General features: G+C 35.4%; 1 protein-coding gene across 2 annotated transcripts in view; it reads right to left on the bottom strand.

The window, feature by feature from the left end:
- Positions 1 to 17,518, bottom strand: part of LOC120080503 (protein SWEETIE) — a 74,867-nt gene that overhangs the window by 44,586 nt on the left and 12,763 nt on the right. For both annotated transcript variants that reach the window (XM_039035176.1, XM_039035175.1), the window contains exons 12-19: positions 15,783 to 15,908; positions 5,610 to 5,713; positions 5,037 to 5,169; positions 4,815 to 4,921; positions 3,847 to 3,957; positions 3,543 to 3,710; positions 3,341 to 3,427; positions 3,152 to 3,245 (exon numbers count right to left, since the gene is read on the bottom strand). In XM_039035176.1, coding sequence (XP_038891104.1) covers positions 3,152 to 3,245; positions 3,341 to 3,427; positions 3,543 to 3,710; positions 3,847 to 3,957; positions 4,815 to 4,921; positions 5,037 to 5,169; positions 5,610 to 5,713; positions 15,783 to 15,908 — 930 coding nt within the window. The remainder of the gene's footprint in view (positions 1 to 3,151; positions 3,246 to 3,340; positions 3,428 to 3,542; positions 3,711 to 3,846; positions 3,958 to 4,814; positions 4,922 to 5,036; positions 5,170 to 5,609; positions 5,714 to 15,782; positions 15,909 to 17,518) is intronic.

The following is a 17,518-nucleotide window of genomic DNA, read 5'->3' as shown; positions in this document are numbered from 1 at the left end:
GGAAACTAGCAAAATTAGTGGACAATGGATGCAATGAAAGAGTGATATATGTTGTCTTCACGCCTCCTTTTAGGTAAGAGGTAAAACCCAGGAGGGGGTTGTGACAATAAGTTTCTTGAAAATGAGAATATTGAATTTGATAATCTGGAAATTGGTTGCCCATGATTTCATCATCTGAAGAATTTGAATAAAATCCCAACAGATTGAGAGGAAAGTTTCGTCGTTGGCACACGGGATGCATTGGAAGTTTATTTTGACTCTTGTACCTCAGTTGAAGTTCATGTGGGGAGCCTCTTGGGAAATCAAAATTGGCTACTCTTGGATGGAAATGCCCAACTTCTTGGTTTCTTGCCACATTAATAGTATGAATCTCCGGAAGTCTTTGTTGTCTAGGTCTTCTTCCATCTTGGGGATCTTGCAAATTGCCCGCACATTCTTGGACACGAGGTTGAATGCCTTGACGTTCTTGAAGAATTTACCCTCTGTTTTTAAGGTTTTCTTAATTGTAGATAGGATTATCTTGGATTCTTAGTTGGTTATTGGCTATCTTTCTTACTTCAAAAGTCAATTTCTCAATGGATTGTTTCATAACAACCATTGAAGTGTGCATTGCAATCATCTTATCCAATAAACCACTTACAAAGATTTCCAAATTGTCAAGTCTTCGGTACACGGTTTGAGGAGATGTAGAGAAGGATGCTTCCACATCATGAGTTTGGAGGTTGGGAAGCTTGTTGGTGATCTTGATCACCATCAGGCCCTTTCACGAATGCGCTCTGATACCAATTTGATATAGACTATGAATCTTGGAGAATTCTTGGAGTACAAATATTATTTATTAGTTGTTCATACATGTAGGGAAAGATTCCTATTTATAGAGTTTTAATACAAGTGGGGATAAAAAGGAAATTAACCTAGAATATTACCCAATTAACCTCATTCTTCTTACATTCAAGCATAGCATCAAAAAAATCTATAGAAGGGGATTTATTTTCCTGGGAAAAGAAGAGACTAATGCTGAAAATTCAAATACTCTTAAAAGGGAGTAATAATAATAAAAACATAAAGTGACAGGTCACAACTGAGAGTTAAAATCATTCCAACTAAGACAAAGATCCTGAATAGAGTAATTCACTAACAATATGTTTGGGGCAAGGAGTTGGTTGTTATAGTCCTAGGTTATTTTAATTGGGTTATAATAGTTTGTGTTTAGGGTGTAGATTATTTTAGCTTGGGTTATAATAGTATGTGTTTAAGGTGTAAACTATTTTAGTTTGAGAAGGAAATAGTAAACATTATAGAAAAGAATAAAAAAAATGATGAAGATAAAATAGTAAAAACTATAGCAAATAGTAAATACTGTTACAAATGGAGTGTTAAAATAGTATTGACTATAGGTAATTGGGGAATACAAAATAGTATTTACTATAGCAAGAGGTGGTTATTATAGTCTTAAAATAGTCCTTGCCCCAAACGCACCCTAAGTGTTTGGATAGAGTGCACCAAGAAAAAGTCTTAAGACGAGCATAACCAAAACGATCATTCCATGGAAGCATCGAATTTTGAAAGATCCTCTTATTTTTTTCAAACCAAAGATTAATATCCTCTTTTTTTCTTGATAAAAAACATTATTCCCATTCAGCTAGAAGTACAATCAGAGACCAGGGAACATTTCCAGCCAACTAAAGGTCATAAAAAACCCCAGCATCAAGATCAACCGTAAAAGGTTGATCTAAAAAAAGGTTTTGAAATATTCTTCTAGCATCTGTTTAACATCTTTCCAACAGCCAGCTTTTAAAGTTGAAGCACTTTTAGGGAGAACACCAAAATCTTTTTGAAAGGAATTAAGGTAGAAAGGTCATTTATCTCGTTTATTGGGTTTTGGTCTCCACTTCTTAGAAGAATGATCATCTTGGTTTGGAAGGCTTGAAATTGAAGCTTCATCATCGGCTTCTTTTTTTTTTTTTTTTTTTTTTTTTTTTTTTTTGAAGAGGAAACAAGTCTTTTTATTAATGTATAAAAAAACTATTCATTTTAGAAGTTTGTTAGAAGATACTGAAATTTCTGTGTTCCATAAGTTTTTTCTTGTCTCTCCGGGCAGCTTTGTGACATCTCTTTTTTATTTTAGTAATTGGAGTATGTTAGACGATTTTGTTATCTATTTTTCATCTCCTTTGGGACTTCGGAGACTCTTTTAAAGAATTTTGGTTCGAGAGGATTCATAGGAGCTTCAATGTTAATTCTCTCCATTGGCTGGATTGTTTTGAAGTAGCAATCGTTTTTCTTTAGTGTCCTTTCTAAGATTTTTGTGTATTTTTCTTGTCAAGATTTTTTTTTTTTGAGTGCTCATCTTGCTAATATATGTTCTCGTGAATGGTTCTCTTGGGATTATACTTCTCAGATTTTCTAGCTCTTCATTTTGTATCCTTGTATTTTGAGCAACAGTCTATCAATGAAAAGTTTTTTTTTTTCTTTTTTTATAATAACAATAAAATGCCATAAGCACACTAGAGAGAGGCCTTCAAGTGAGCTGTTTCAAAACAATCAGTCCGTTGATGCTTCCTTTCAAAAACTCTTTGATTTCTCTTTAACCAAAACTTTAAGATAACAGCCTTAACAACATTGATCCATAATAAAAGAGGCTTAGGAGGGAGACAAGCGCCAATTACCAGTTGTAGTAAACTGTACTTTGAGTTATTTGAGAAAACTCAAATGATGTTGAAGCTTCAAAAACAATGATGCCAGAAAGAGAGGGCATAGGAACAATCAAACAGTAAGTGATTTAAACTCTCCAAACGATAAGGTTGACAAAAAAAATCCCAAAAATCATGAATGGGAACTTCAAATTGAAGCTGAAGAGCTAAAAAATTAATATTAAAAGCCACAGTTGAGAAATCAGAGATAATCAGTGATTTTGACTATGAAAAGTACTTGCTGCCTTCAAATTAAGCATTACTCCGTAAATTGGAGCAGAAAAGGTGGGCAAAAATTGTAAATAGGGTTTCCAAGATTGAGGACAAATTCCACTACAGATTGCAAAGGTATGAGTAAAAGTGACCTAGACTAAAAATAACATAAAAACAACCAGGAGGAAATTATAATTACCTGAGCATTCCCTACATGAACAAATAAAAGGGAGAATGGTAATTACCTGAGCAAAATTTGAAATTTCATCTTCCCATATCGTCGGAACAAGCCCATCTTTTCCCCCTTGAAAAGCTCGAAGCTCATCCTCAAACGAATCCCTACATGAAAGAAAGAAAAAAAAGGGAGAACTCTGTTTAAGGATAGCCCTAAAACTAATTTCTAGTCAGGATCACCAGAAATTAATCTTTATCACCTTCCAGGAATCCAAGGACCCAACCATGCATCTCGTCTGTCAAGTAGTAACCTCAAGCACGAGCTTTCTTCACATCCAGAGGCATCCCTTTCAATTTAACCAAAAAGCAGGAGCATACAGTCACATCAATAACACGGAAGGGAAATTTTTAAACTAAAGGGGAAAAATGATAACACCACCATCAATTGAAGGTGCTTGCTACCTGAAAGGGGTTGTGCATAACTGAATAATCTGAGAGTGGTCATTTTTATACACCATCGGATCAGGAAGAGACTGATAAGCAATTAACGTTCTTATGATCAAGATGTTTAACGAAGGTCTCGAACTGCCAAGATCCTTGGTTGCTAATAATGAAATATGGGATAGGGCTCTGCTTTCCATTCAATTGCAAGAATATTTAGATACAAACCCAAAAACATGCTCTTGCATGAAATTGAAGAAACTATATTCTCAAATCCATACTGAAAAAATAATTTTAAAATAAGTAAATAACTAAATAAACCAACCTGCTCAAGTATAGAATCACTGGTTGAAGAAAAACCCCAGCACTTATGACATCTGGAGAAATAAAGCATCTAATAAATGCTGTAAGCGCATCAATGGCAGTAGACCAAACACTGCAAAAAAATTAGAACACTAACTAGGTAGATATAACCAGATTATTCTTTTAATAAAGTTCACCGTAAATAATAAATTAGTCAAATGTTTGTTATTCTAAATAATGTGCACTGCTAATGCTAAAAAATAAACTCCAAGAGGAGCGTAAAAGAAGAAAATACAACGAGCAAGCAATCCACAAAAATTTTGATGAAAATTAATACTAAACTTTTGAAGAAGGGCGTCTATTTTCTTGGGATTCTTGTATTGTCTTGAGACATTTCTTGTATTTCATTAGGCCGTTTCTTGTTTAAGTTGGGCATTCCTTTACTTTCTCTCTTTTGGGTTTTCTCTTTTTTTTTCTTTTAAACAGAAAAGAGACTTTTTCATTGAATTAGTGAAATGAGCCCAATGCCCAAAGTACAAGATCAAAACAAAAGGGAGCTTAACAACAAGAGAAACTACAAGAATATAACCATACCAGTACTTTAACAAACTCTTTATTCTGGGCGATGCCCTTTACTCTTTGGTAACCTTGTGTTTTTACAGCTTTACTTACTAAGCTGGTTGGTTAGTTACTTTAGCATACCTGAGAGCCTTCTTTTTCCCCTATGTTTGCTCCCTCAGTAAACATTTATTGGGGAAGATAGCCCTGATCCTTTTGTAGGAATATTTGGATAACTATGTTTATTTCGCACGATTTGTACTTGTAACAGGAAAATACTCAACAGGAGAAAATATAATCCTAAAGCAGATATCAAAAACCCTAGCGAACTTATAATAGGAGATGTCCCACATTAGCAGTAAAATTCTTCATTACTACACAATAAATGATGGTCCTTTTCCAGGCCAAGCTAAATTTTCCAAATTGGCTTACCATAACTTAGAAGTCAAATCCCCAGTTTGGTTGATTTCATGTTCCATGTTTCCAGTAAAAAACATAGCCCACAATGAAAGAATATCAAAAACCTCGTCTTCAAGTTCCTTTATGCATCAAGAAAAGCAACTTAAACGTCTGTAGCAGATAATAGTAAAAACAAAACCAAAAAAAAAAAAAAAACATACACACACACACACAAATCTGGCAATCATTTTGTACCTCCTTAGGCATACAGGCTAATAATGATGATAAAAGTAACCATCCAGCTTCGTTCTCTACAGTGGAAGCAACAGGATTGCGGGAGGGATCTGTCAGCATTTTCTTTAATACTTCAAGAACTGACCTAGGAAATCTGGTCATGAGAAGGGGAATTAAGCATGATATTACCTCTTTGGTGTAAGAACTACCATACAAAACGCTATAAATGTTAACAGAATTTTGAAAGCTCAAATTTGAAGAAATGTTAACAGAAACGTCAATAAATATGCTAGGACAACTACTCTGCAAATGAAGAAGTGTTTTGTGCACAAGCAAGGCCATCCTATTCAAACCCAAATCCATTATAACATCAGAAATTGATAGAGAGAAAGATGCTTTCTCATTCATATACAAACGTGTGGCAAACAGTCTCAACGCAGAAGACACGACTATAAAACTCTATATTAGGCAGGAAAGCAGGCCTGCATTTTCTTTTCTTTTCTTCTTCTTCTTCTTCTTCTTCTTTTTTTTTTTTTCTTTTTTTTTTTGGATAAGAAATTTATAGACTTTGAACGAAAACGAAAGGGAAGTTACCTAGATGGATAACCAAGAGGTAGTTTGGGAGATACAGACACTAAAGCTGCCAATACAGCAGCTTGACCATGCAAAGAATCGAGCTCCAATTGCAAATTGTAATTCTGTAGTCAGACATAATGCCAATCAACAATCACCAACCATATGACAAGTTTCTAATATACATGGAATTAGAATGGAAAGAATATACGCATAGATAACAAAATATAAGACAAACTGGTCTGCTTTCTTGATGCTTTGATAAATTCAAGAAGATGTTTTCAACTTTGGAAGTTTGTGTGCTTCCTCCTATCTTCGTCGTTCTATAACTCGAGAACGAGTTTAAGTCAAAGGAAATTGACGCAGCATGGTCTAGGCTCTCGCTCTCACTTTAGTCCTCTAACTCTAGCTCTTGGCCTCTAGTTTACTGAGGAGGGAATTTCCCTAATAATTAGGTCAATTCTTGGTTTAATCTTTATGATTTGTTTTTAGTATTTTTAATACTTAGTTTTTATTAAATAACCTATAAATAGAGGGTTCTTCTCTTATATAAGATATACTTTGATGATAATAAGGATTAGAGTTGATATCCTAGAGAATCCTCTCCTTTAGTTCCTTGAGCTAGACCAGAAAGTGCTGGAAAGCAGTTGAGAAAACAATTGTCCTAAGTTCTAAAGCATATAAGATAAATGTCTTTATAAGCATACAACCAGAAGTAGGAAGGATGATAACTAGTTGTACCCCTCTATAGTACATTCTGAAGTATATTGCCTCTTTTAGAAGTAAATATGGGAAACTCGCTAACAAAAGGACAAGAAAAGTAAACTAACATGCAAGTTGATGTAGCTCTTTTATTAGAATGATAGTGTGTTTCATACAAGAGGAGAATGTTCCTATTTATAGAGTTTTATTACAGGTGAGGGTAAAAAGGGAATTAACCTAGAATATTGCCTAATTACTCAATTAACCTCTATTCTTCTTACATCACAAAAGAAATACATAGAATGAAAGTATGAGGGCTAGAGGCTATCGCGAGCAAGCAGCCACATGCAACAAGTTGTGGTTGAGCATAATTATGACAATCAGCACCCAATTGAAATTAGCAACTTCAAAAGACTCAAAGATGCATGATATATTTTCTAAAAAATTACAAAATTGGTTTCTAAGGTTTAATTTAGGTTATATTTGAGTCCTTAAGTTTTCAAACTCAACAATTTTACCCATGAGGTTTGCATTTGGAAGCATTATTGGCCCCTCCATCAATTTTCCTATTAGTTACTAGCAGAAAACTGACGTGGCACTTATTGAACTTTTTATATATTTCCATAAGTTTCAGGTCATTGTTTTGGCTTTATCTTTAGTTTTTCACTTTTGATGTTTCTTTAGGCTTTATCATCATTTTGTAATCTTATTATTATATCTCCCAGTTATGGGTTAGAATTGGAGATGATGAGGGTGCTAAGGGAGTGTCAACCTAGTTGAGACGTTCGAGTGCATCTCCTGATCCTTTTATAAGCACTTGTATTCTCGCTTTGCTCTTTGTATAACCCTCTTGTACTTAGAGCTTTCGCTCCTTTCTATTTATTAATACAATGAATCGTTTTCTTTTCAAAAAAAAAAAAAAAGAAAAGAAAACTGTCTTGGCACCTTTTTTGTTTTAAAACTATTTTTCTAATTTTTTAATTATAACACTAAAAAACATTTTTTAATTATTTTTTTGTATTTATATTTTAACATATTTTAATTATTTTTTTGTATTTATATTTCTCACACGTCTTTCTCCCTCTTCTTCTTCCATCTTCTACCTTCACCATCATTGGTGGTGATTGTCTGTCATTCGACAGTTGACTTTTTTTCTTTTCGTTTTCTCTTTCCCCTTTCTCCCTTCCTTCCCGCATTTCAAAAGAAAAAAGTTTTCAGATCTAAAATGAAAAAACCAAAAACATTATTTTTTTTTTTTATTTCTCCCTTCTTTCTCCCTCTTCTACCATCACCATCAATGGCAGCAACCATCTATCGTCTCCTTCAGCGGCATGTGACATTTTTTCTCTTCTTTTGGGAAAGGAAACAAGACTTTTCCTTGATAAAATGAAAAAAGACCAACGCTCAAAATACAATGAAACAAAATAAAACAAAATATAGTAATTACAACAATTACAGCCAAATACAAACAACAATAGCACTTAAAAAGAAATAGAAGCCATTTTTTATCAACTAAGCAGAGAGTAGACCAGCAAAGAGAGGGACTGACTTTTTTTCTCTTCTTCTTCTCTTCCACTCCCCCGCCCGAAAACAAAAGAAAAAAACAATAAAAAAAAATGAAACGATTTTTTTGTCGAAGTAACTGATAACATTTGCTGCTCGAAAAACGATATGTTATTTAACCTGATCAAAGGGTTTTCCCTACAATCAAATCGTTATAGATGGATGTATATTGGCCACCGTTTTACCCAACAAAAAAAATGAAACGATTTTCAGATCTAAAACAATTCACGAAACAAAAGGGAATCCCCATTTGAATCAAATACATGGGTTCATTCCAGATCTGATATGAATTTTTTTAATTGAAAATGTAGGCAAGAAGGGGAGAAGGGAGAAAGGAGAAAGGGAAAGTGAAAGAGAGATGAAAAAAGGAAGGAGAATAAAGAAGAAAAAGGGGGAAAGAAAAGAGAAAGGAAGAAGAGGGTCGCCAGCTACTACTGATGGTGAAGGAAGAAGATGAAAAGAGGAAAGGGATATAGAGGGGGGAAGTGGGAGAAAGAAGACTGAGAAAATAGAAAAATTAGAAGGAAAATATATTTCGAGTTTTTTTTTTTAAACAAGAAACAAGCCTCTTCATTAAGATAATGAAACAAGACTAATGCTCAAAATACAACAAGATACTAGCATAACAAAACTTTAGGATCAGGGGAGCACCCGGACATCTCAACTAGCTTAACACCCCTATAGCACTCTCATCACTTCCATGAGAACAATAAAAGGAAAAATAGTACTGGGAAACAAAACAACCCCCAAACACTGAGGGTCCAATTAATACAAGATGAAACAATCAACAATACAAGCAAAGAAATTTGTTACAAACACCCAAAAGGGAACCAGAAATTCAAAGATCCATGCTAAAATAGGAGTCTGCATGGTAGAAGAGTGGTATATAAGCAGGAGCGGCAGCTTAGAGGTCCGGGTTTATAAAGGCTCTCCAATTGATACATATATCTTGAATTGTATAATCTGCAAAAGCCTTTGATAGACAACACCATGAGGAGGCATTCAGTCTAGATGTCTCGAAGCGAGAAAATCAAGGAGTTTCTTTATCGTGGAAGACCCTTTGATTTCTTTCAAACCATAAATCTGTAAGCAAAACCTTAACAACGTTAATCCAAAGGAGTTTTGGTGTTGGCTTGAACTTTGGCCCACAAGCACTTGTAACACACTTTCTTTATCAACTTTTCCAAACACCCAGCTAGAAGGGTGCCAATTAAACATGTACCTCCCACGAATACTCTTTACTACTTGACTCCAAAGAGATTTTTCATTATTTATTAGAAGCCACCCCCAGTTGGCTAGGAGAGCCAAATTTCTTACTCTTAGTCCACCAAAGCCGAGCCCTCCATCCTCTTGAGCCTTAGTAACAAACTCCCATTTTAATAAGTGATTGATCTTCCCTCCTTTGTGGCCCTCCCAAAAGAAGTTCTTCATGATTTTTTCCAAAATGACTAGCACTTTTTCTGACAACATAAATAAAGACATATAGTAAGTAGGTAAATTTGAGAGAACGGACATACAAAGTATGGCTCTCCCTCCTCTAGATAAGTTAAATCTTCTCCATTTATCCAGCTTCCCTTGCAATTTGTCAATGACCGGTTGCCAAAATGACACTTTTTTGGGATATCCTCCCAACGATAAGCTAAGGTACATCAAAGGTAGATGCTCCACTTTACAATTAAGTTGTGCAGCTACTGAATTCAGCTTATTGTCCTCTATACGAATCCCACAAATTGCAGATTTTTCCTAATTTATCTTTTGGCCGGAACACCATTCGAAGATCTCAATAGTTTTTCTTAGATTTTTTATCATCTCATCATCATATGTACATAATAACAAGGTATCGTCAGCGAACTGAAGAATGGAGATATGCACCTTATCTTTTTCCCACAAGAAAGCCTTCATATTTCCCTTTTTCGTGCAGCCTTGCAATCAACGAACTTAGAACCTCACTGATCAAGAGGACTAGAAAAGGAGAAAATGGGTCTCCTTGCCTAAAGCCTCTCGTACCCTTAATTCTACCACCAGGTCTTCCGTTTATAAAAGTAGAGAACTTTTGTTTGGAAACACAACCCGTTATCCAGGAGATCCAACGAGGATCAAAAATTTTTCTTTGTAGAACTTTCTCCAGAAACTCCCAATCTACTCTATCATATGTCTTTTCCAAATCAAGCTTTAGTACCCAACCTTTTTTCTTCTTGGATCTATACTCCTCCACGGCTTCATTGGCAATGAGGATAGGATCAAGAATTTGCCTTCCTTCAATAAATGCACTTTGTGTAGTGGCTATTATGCTTGGCATAATTACTTTGATTCTTTCAGTGAGGACTTTTGCTACTATCTTATAAGTAAGTGTAGTTAAGCTAATGGGCCTAAATCTTTAACCATCACTGCATCCACCTTTTTCTGAATTAAACAAATGAAATTGTCTTTAACACAAGAATTAAGCTTTCCATTGCCATAAAATTCCTCAAAACGCTTCATGAAGCTATCATTTAATAAATCCCAAAATTTAAGGATGAACTCTGAAGTATATCCGTCCAGACCGGGGGCTTTATTCTTCCCCAATGGTTTCACTGCTATTCTAATTTCAGATTGTGTAAATCTGGCCACTAGCTGACTGTTTTGCTCTCTTGACACTTTTGCCCACTGTAGGTTGATAGGAATCGACCTTACTCCATCAGCCTTGGAGTAAAGAGATGTCTAGAAGCCTAAAATCAGGTCTTCAATTTCTCTAAATGATTTGGTTGGGATGCCCTGGTCGTTGATCAGTTCTGAGATCAAATTCTTCCTCTCTTTTGCTACTAAAAACCGATGAAAGAACGTTGTGTTTTCATCGCCCAAATTTAACCAATTTAACCTGCTCTTTTGCAGGAGGTTTCTTTCATCCATTTGGTATAGGGATATTAATTCTGCTTTAATGATATTCTGATGCTTTGTTCCAGCTCATCAAGATCTATGCTTTCAGCAACAATTTCTCTTCTTTCTATTTCTTTCTACAAAAACTCTTCCTTACTCCTCCTACTTTTCTCATATTCAAACTGCCATTTTTCTAAGGCATTATTCAAGTTTCTTAACTTAGAAGAAATAGCATAACCGGCCCATCCTTGCTGGCAATCTACCACAAGTTTTCTTTCAATCAAACGACACCATTCTTTGACATTCAACCAACTGTTGCAAAATCGAAATGGGGCTGGACCCCATTCGAATGCTCCGGCTTCAAACAATAGGAGGAAGTGGTTGGATAGAAGTGTAGCTTGCCTAACCACTCTTGAATTGTCGAAAACCTCCTCCCAATTGTTTGATATGAAGAATCCATCAATAAGGGATCGTGAAACTATCATACCTTCTCTTGACCATGTGAATCTTCCATTAGAAAGGGGGATTTTCAACAAATTAGTATCTCCAATGAATTTATTGAATTTTCTCATTCCTCTTGTCATTCTTCCTATAGGGAATCTCTCTTGAACACGGCGGGTCATATTGAAATCTCCCCCAATGCACCAATGGCTCTACACAGTGATTAGCAATAGAAGACAATTCTAACAAAAACTTGCTTCTTTCTCTATAATCTGTTGGGCCATAAACATTTGTTATCCAACACACTTTTCTGCATATAGACAAGCATTTGATTGATAAGGGCATTTCCCCTTTGATGACCTCTATTACTGAGATCTTTCCTTCGTCCCACATGGTTAAAATACCTCCTGATCTACCTATTGCTTGATATAATACCATCCAACATCCTTTGAGCTCCATATGCTTTTGATGAACGCTCTATCAAACTTATCTCTCTTTGTTCCTAAATTAACACTAGGTCCGGATTTAGTTTCATCCAAAATATTTTAATTATCACTCTTTTTGTCTTGTCTCCAAGTCCTCTTATATTCCATGAGACTATCTTCATCGAGGTCAGCCTACTATCTTAACATTATAGTCAATCCCCAATATCTTCCACAAACGATCTTGATCATCCAAAGGTGATTTCACAGTCTTCTAATAGGGAATGCAGATTCTGGGGAATGTCGTTCTTGTTAAGGGGAGGGAATGAGAAGAATTCAGATTTATCCACTGTGGGTGCTTCCTCTACTTTAAACAATTGGTCCATCTCCTTGCCATATTCATTCAAATCGATAGAATTCTCGTGTTTCTTCTACCTCCGAGTTCTCAATCTCCTAACTGCTTGCACTTACAATTGATTCTTCATCAGAATCTTGTAGCCTCTGCCTTGACTTGGATGAAGAATGACTTGAAATACCTTGCACGAAAGATAAATCTGAGCCAGATAGCATAAATTCTGAGAGAGTAAAGGAGCACTGTTGTAAATTAGAGTTTTCTAACCTGTTTGGGAATCTGTCGAGGATCTGAATTTTAACACAACATTCTTTGTGAAGATCTGAGTTTGTAATTGTTGTCCATGAATTAAAAAGGGAGATCTTCTCTTAGCAAAGGGTTTGGGAAATGGCTTCGGCCAATGAGCACGTTTATTGGAATGTGAGGATGGTTTGCTCGTGCTGCTTTTTGCTTTTAGATTCACCAAAGAGAGACTTTTCTTCTATTGGAAGTTACCAACTTCTTTCTGTCCCTGATAGAAGATTGTACTATGATCACTAACTTTCATGTTCTTACTGCGGGAGTTGGCAACTTTAGAATTAGAAATGTCACTCTGTATTGGCTTCGAGACAACTTTTGGCATGGTTTCATTAATTGGGGAGTAGTGATCAGCAGATATAGTTGTGCTTTTGACAAGCTTAGCCTTTTGGGCTTCCTTCGAATAGCAATCAACGGACAAAATTTAAAACACCTTTTCGCGCCTTTGCCAGCATCGTCCCTCGAACTTCCAACTAATTTTCGAGGTGCCTCCGAATTCTCTTTCCTCATTAATACATCTCTGTTCACACCTAACTGGATTGGGCTTCTATTGGGATGAACTTTCGCCTGTGGTTGAGAAACAAGTGTCGGAGATTCCCTGTGACTACACTCTAGCGATCTCTCCGACGAATTCTGTATCAATTTATTCCTTTGATTTTTTTTCGAACAAGATGCAAAAGGGTTCCTTGAGGAGTTATGGTGGTTACAGGGAGTAGCTAGAAAGGTCCATTCTTGATTTGACCCAAAGAAATCTATTTCCTCATCTTCCAAAGCTTGTTTTAATCGTACTAAGTCAATTGGGTTGGAAAAGTCTTTAACATTAACAAAATTCAAAGTTTCGAGTGCAATAGATTCTAATCCGCCAAAGTAGGCCCTAATAGCTTCAAACATTTGCCTGCTCCAGTAGTATAATGGAAAATTTCTAATCGATATCCAACCTCCGTATCCCTTTAACACATTCGGTCGACTGTGCACTTGTTTGTTCCATTTTTCAAATTTCAAATGAAACAACTAACCACATTCCTGCCATTTCCCCATATAATCTAATATTCTTCCAAATTACCCTACTCTAACTTCATTAAAGCGTTTTTTGCAGATAGGGGGTTGATAATGACGTTTGTATCAAAATATAACTTTAGTGTGTTAGCTATATCTGACCAATCATAAAACTCAAATAGTCATGAAACAGTCCAGAGGTTGTTAAAATTTTCCTTCAAAACGTCATAGTTTTTTTTAATCCAATAAGAAGGTTTGCTCTGTTTATCAGGTGCCAAAACAGGGGCACTGAATTTGACGTCTTCCTCCAAGCTCTGTTTTTACTACAGTAGAACAGAGTATTGAATTTCTGGTGATTCCTCCATCTCCAACAAGTTTTTGAGTATTTCAGCAAAAGTCTGCCATCCTTGTGTTGAGACGCCTGCAGATATTTGTAAAAATTGTTTGCGTCCTAAAGATAGCCAAACAACGCACCTCATAATCTAGCCTGTAGAGATATGTAACCCGAATCACTTTGTTGCCCTACTTCCATCCCTTCCATTTCTGAGGGAAAAACTAGATAGAGAACTCTTGATCAAATCTGATATATTTTCCACAAACCACAAAATTTGCGATTTTGATAGGACAAGTTGTTTCCTTGCTTCAACATCTTCCACAATAAATTTGCTAGATTCTCGTCGTGTGCAAAAAAAAAATATTGTTCATCTTACAACTCTTTACTTCCATGGTCAAAATATCCAGGGTTTCAAGTGTAGGGGACGACGGGTTGATGGGAAAGGAGGTGGATGTTGGTGGCTAGAGATATTGGATTGAAGAGAGGGAGGGAGGAGAGGTCCTTTAGAGATGCTTTTAGAAGTAGCTAAGGCAATGGGTTTTGATGAAAGAGGTTGAAAGATTGATCGAAGGAAGAAAGATGTCGGAACTATGGTCGGAGAGGGAGAAGTGTGGAGAGAAGGGAATTCCCCCATCGGGTCATATTTTAAGTTTTTATAATTAAAAAAATTAGAAAAAAAATATCTTTTACTTAAAAATTAGTGACATGTCAGCTTTTTGTTAAGTTTTTTATGTAGGAAGAATGGGCTTCATTGGGTAAGATTCTGGGTTAATTCTCTATTTATCCTCACTTCCCCCCTTGTATGAAACATACTATCATTCAAATAAAATATTCACAATCTTGACTCTTGAAGAATTACTCCTTGAGGCTACTTAGGCTCAAAGCAACGGTTAGAGCCAACATTGACTGCGGCCAATTGAATACCAGGAAACTCTTGGCGACGCCGATCACAAGAGAGAGCTTTGAGTGTTGATGCTTGTTGTCAAACAACTCACATATATTCAATGAGAACCCTTTAGAGTTCAAAAAAAGAAAGAAGAAAATTAAAGAAACATCGAGGATAGACGTTTACAAGCCAAGAAGAATATTCAAGGTCCGAAATTATTATTTTGGTTATGAAACACGACCAAGAAAAGTTGATTCCTATTCAAGAAAATCAATGAATGAGTCTTATACCTACGGGATTGAAACACATTCAAGAATCCAACAAAATAACTACTTTGATCATGTAGCACTAGAGAAAATAAAGAAAACAACAAAGAACTCCAATGTTCTTATGGAAAAATATCTCAAAGTATAGATCAATTATCAAGTCATTTGCAAGAGTTCATGAACAGATTGATTTTGTAGACTAAAGAAAAAACAAAGGAACCACAATAGGAAAAATTTCAAATCAAAAATCTTGAAGATAAATTTGGGAAAAATTTTGATGAGACCCATGTAGTTAATGGAGGTGATTGGGGCAAAAATCGTAAGGATGAAGTAGAAGAAAAAGAAGAATTTGATGATGTTGATTAGAAAATAGTCTCAAGTGAAGAAGAAAAATCCAACGGAAAAGATGGAAAAGAGGTATCGAACACCGAAACTCTAAACATCAAGGTGGAAGTCAAAAAATTGAGCAAGAACAATGAAACACTGGTTGCGTTCGAAATCAACCACCAAAACATCAAAGCACTTGAAGCAAATGATAAAGAAAACATGATTTTTTAGGGGTTCTCTTTGCAAGTGTTTTTTTTGGTGATTTGTCCTCCACGCACGGCTTTGAATGAGCATGATGGAAATTTTACGTCTTGGATTTACCTCTTTGATCATAACATTTGTTTTCAAGATGTAAGAGGTTGGTTTGGCCATACTCCGTTAAACAAGTTTATTTTATGCCTTGATTCTCTTTTTTCTTTTAAAACTCAAAGACGAGTTTATGTTGATAGTACAAGCTTTATGCTTGTTGAGCTATGCTCATATTGATAGCTTTCCATTAATGGTTAATGGAAAAACTAACAAAGAGACCAAGAATGCTACCAAATGCAAAAACAACAAGTTTTGAATGAAGGCACACAAAAAATTGAGAGGGAAAACAGAGAGTAAACCTATAAATTAAAGATGCAAAGAAACAAGAAAATTATTAAAATTGAAGTTGTAGTGAGTGAAGAATTGAATAGTTAGCAGAACCAATAGGAAGATACATAAATGCAGGAAAAAATGGTGAGAATATGGAAAAGAAATAGTCGCACCTTTTCAAATGAAACATTCTCTCTTAGAGCTGTTAGCATAGTTACTCCATAAGAAAATAACCCACCAACACAGTTAGGATCAACCTCTGTCAATGTGCACAATGATAGAGCAGCTTCAATGCGTACCTGAACCAAATGTGTGCAATTAACTAAAAGTGTGCAATTTTTTTAACAAAAAATGTTATTTTCCATTAAATAAATGAAAGACACATCACTAATCATTCAAAAAGTTTAATTATAACAATACTTCAATACTCTCCCTTACTTGTGAACTTGAAGATTTTTAGACGGCCCAACAAGTGGAAATCAATATTAACCGGAGAAGAAATGACATCCTAGGGATCAAACATAGGACCTCGTGCCCTAACACCATATTAGATAAAGACACAAACCAGCGTAGCTTACTCCAATACAAGGGGGCCTATTTATAGGGAACTATAAGATTCCTAAAAAGATAACTAAAAATGGTTACAAACTAGTCTTTCCTTTTATCGTATCTCTGGTAGATTGAGCATTTGTCTCATTTCATTATCTTAATAAATAAAGAGACTCATTTCCTTTTTTAAAAAAAATAAAAAATAATTATTATTATTATTATTATTTGGTAATTAAAATGTAATTAATCAAGGATTAATTAAGATTAACTTGATTTTACCAAAATATCCCTATCCTATTACATCAGTGGATTGCAAATGAAAGAAATCAGCCTCAGTCACCACAAATTAAGATTTTACCGAGGACTTGGGGCCTGATTTTAAGTTGTTTTGTACTCTTCAGTTTTTTTCATCAGAAGTTATTCAATTGAAGAACCTTTTGAAGCCTTTTAGTAAGTTTTTCAGTGGGTGCAGTATTTTTGGGAGTCGGTCCACCTTTTTTCACTTTTAATGGCTGTTTGCTAGGTTGTTTAAGGCCAACGGTTTTCAGTTTGGTTGGACATTTTAGAAGATTTTCCTCAGTTGTTTTGTTCACTTGCAGAAATAGATTACCTTGAGGAGTTTCGCTTAGGAAGAATTCTTCAAGTCTTTCAAGATTAGTCACTTTCTTGGGTTTTAGTTTGATATCGCTTAGAGTTTGGCCTTCTCTTGTTTTATTTGGCTTGTTTGTTGTAAAAGGATTTGCCTCTTATTTTATTATGTTTGTTATCACAAGAGTCTATGGAAGTCTAACAGCCCTCGAAGGGTTAATATAACTGTTTGGATAATGCTGTTTGGAACCCTAAATTGTTCATCGGTGCTGCAAAAAAAGCTGTCTTGCTTTTCTATTTCCCCCAATTGGTGTGTCCTTTGTAAATCAGCCGAAGAAGACCTCCAACCTTTATTTTTTGACTGCTGTTTTGCCTTCAACTGCTGGAAGAAATTCCTTAAGTGCTTCAACACTTCTTGGGTCTTTAATTTTTCCTTTAGATGCAATGTTCAGCAGCTACTTTCAGGTCCTATTCTGAAGAAATACTCCAATTTACTATGGACTAATGGAGTAAAAGCAATGCTGGTTGAAATCTAGTTTGAAAGAAATCAAAGAATATTCAATGGGATTGAAACTCCTTGGTATAATCGCTTTGAGGCAGCAAAGCTCAATGCCTCGCTTTGGTGCTCCATTTCTAATTGCTTTGAAGCCTACTCCTTGCAAGACATAAGTTTAAATTGGCAATCTTTTTGTCAATTGGAAGATTAATCGAAGCATCAGAAATAAAGACAGCAGCTTCGCTTTCTTTAGTACTCTTATTTGTCTTAGCTTCT

Source organism: Benincasa hispida, chromosome 6, assembly GCF_009727055.1.
Source record: "Benincasa hispida cultivar B227 chromosome 6, ASM972705v1, whole genome shotgun sequence".
Lineage (NCBI taxonomy): Eukaryota > Viridiplantae > Streptophyta > Magnoliopsida > Cucurbitales > Cucurbitaceae > Benincasa > Benincasa hispida.
This window is presented reverse-complemented; position numbering and strand designations above follow the sequence as displayed.